We start from the raw sequence: 1,395 nt of genomic DNA on the forward strand, positions 1-1,395 counted from the left end.
GGCGTGGTCCCTCTGCAGCTGAGTGTGCCACAGAAGTGCCGGCATGGTCCCTCGGCACCTGAGTGTGCCACAGAAGTGGCGGCATGGTCCCGCTGCACCTGAGTGTGCCACAGAAGTGCCGGCATAGTCAGAGGGCTGCCAGACCACGAGCCATTCCTAACTCTCCAGCAGTTTCTGCATCTAAGCCATGGGGGAGACTTCAGCTCTCAATTATCTTAGAGTGATAGAGAAAACTATATCCTGGGCTTTCTGTGTGGAGCCCTGGTGATGTAGTGGTTACACATTGGGCTGGGATACGCAAGGTCAGCAGTTTGAAACCACCAGCTGCCTTTCGGGGGAAAGACAAGGAGACAAGGATTTCCCATTAACAGCTACAGTCTCAGAAGCCCACAGGGGCAGTTCTACCCTGACCCTTTAGGACCCTGTCCTACGGGACAGCTGTGAGTCGGCATCGATTCGATGGCAGTGAGTGTTGGGCTTCCTGTGCCAGTACCCAAAAGGTGGCTTGGTCACGTGTAAGGGAAGGAAGAGTCTGCACACACACGTGTGCTGTGACAGGCCTACGGCAGATAATTTCGGATGTTATTCTGAAATGTAAGCGCAATCCAAAGCCTGAACTTCTTACCAGTTTCTGAAGAAAGTGAAAACAGCAAACACTTATCGAGCAAGTACCCTAAATGGGCACTGGAATTTATCCCTTTAAAATGTACGATTTGGTCCTTCCAAAAATGCGGCGTAGACAGTGACATTACGATCACGACTTTAAGGGGCTCACACAGATGTAGAAACTTGTTCAGGGTCATTCGGTCAGTAAGTGACAGAGCTCTGATTCAAACTCAGACCTGACTAGAGTCCACACTCTTAACCACTCTGGGTGAGCCAGCACCCCATGAACAAGAAAAGGACCATCATTTCCTAGAAAAAGAAAACTGGTAGTTTCAAATTCTGTTACGAAGTACTTTTCCTGACTGTGGTTTCTGATTATGAAAATCAAAAGGCCCAGATCCTGCCCTGGTGAGGTGGCCGAGGGGCACTTCACGGCCAGGCCTTTTCCAGGCTCTAGACGTGTCAATGTCACCTCAATGGCATTGGTGGATTCCCACAATGCCCGCACACAATGACAGTGTGCTTGGCTCACACAACGCTCAGAGATTTTTCCCAATTGGGATGCTGGCAGTGGCCGGGCACAGTGGGGAAGTGCTTCACTTCCACAAAGAACAGCTCCAGGGCATCAGGAGAGAAGAGAGGTGCAGGAGAGATGGCAGGACTTGGGCAAACAAGGTAGTAATCTTGTCTCTCTGCTCTCACTGCAAAGGTAAGGGGCGGTCAGAAGAAGACCAGCCTAGCGGACTCCTGCGGGCTTCACTGTCAAAGAGCAAGCTGACCCTAATTCAC

The 1,395-nt window shown here is 51.0% G+C and overlaps 1 protein-coding gene across 1 annotated transcript in view; it reads right to left on the reverse strand.

The window, feature by feature from the left end:
- The window catches only part of PPP2R1B (protein phosphatase 2 scaffold subunit Abeta), a 49,612-nt gene extending 49,487 nt beyond the window's left edge, over positions 1–125 (reverse strand). Inside the window, exon 1 of the mRNA XM_004708975.2 lies at positions 59–125. Within this exon, the coding sequence (XP_004709032.2) occupies positions 59–125 (67 nt within the window). The remainder of the gene's footprint in view (positions 1–58) is intronic.
- Between the last annotated feature and the right edge of the window lie 1,270 nt (positions 126–1,395).

The sequence above is a fragment of the Echinops telfairi genome, unplaced genomic scaffold, assembly GCF_000313985.2.
Source record: "Echinops telfairi isolate 266 unplaced genomic scaffold, ASM31398v2 ScPeMD7_7421;HRSCAF=8459, whole genome shotgun sequence".
NCBI lineage: Eukaryota > Metazoa > Chordata > Mammalia > Afrosoricida > Tenrecidae > Echinops > Echinops telfairi.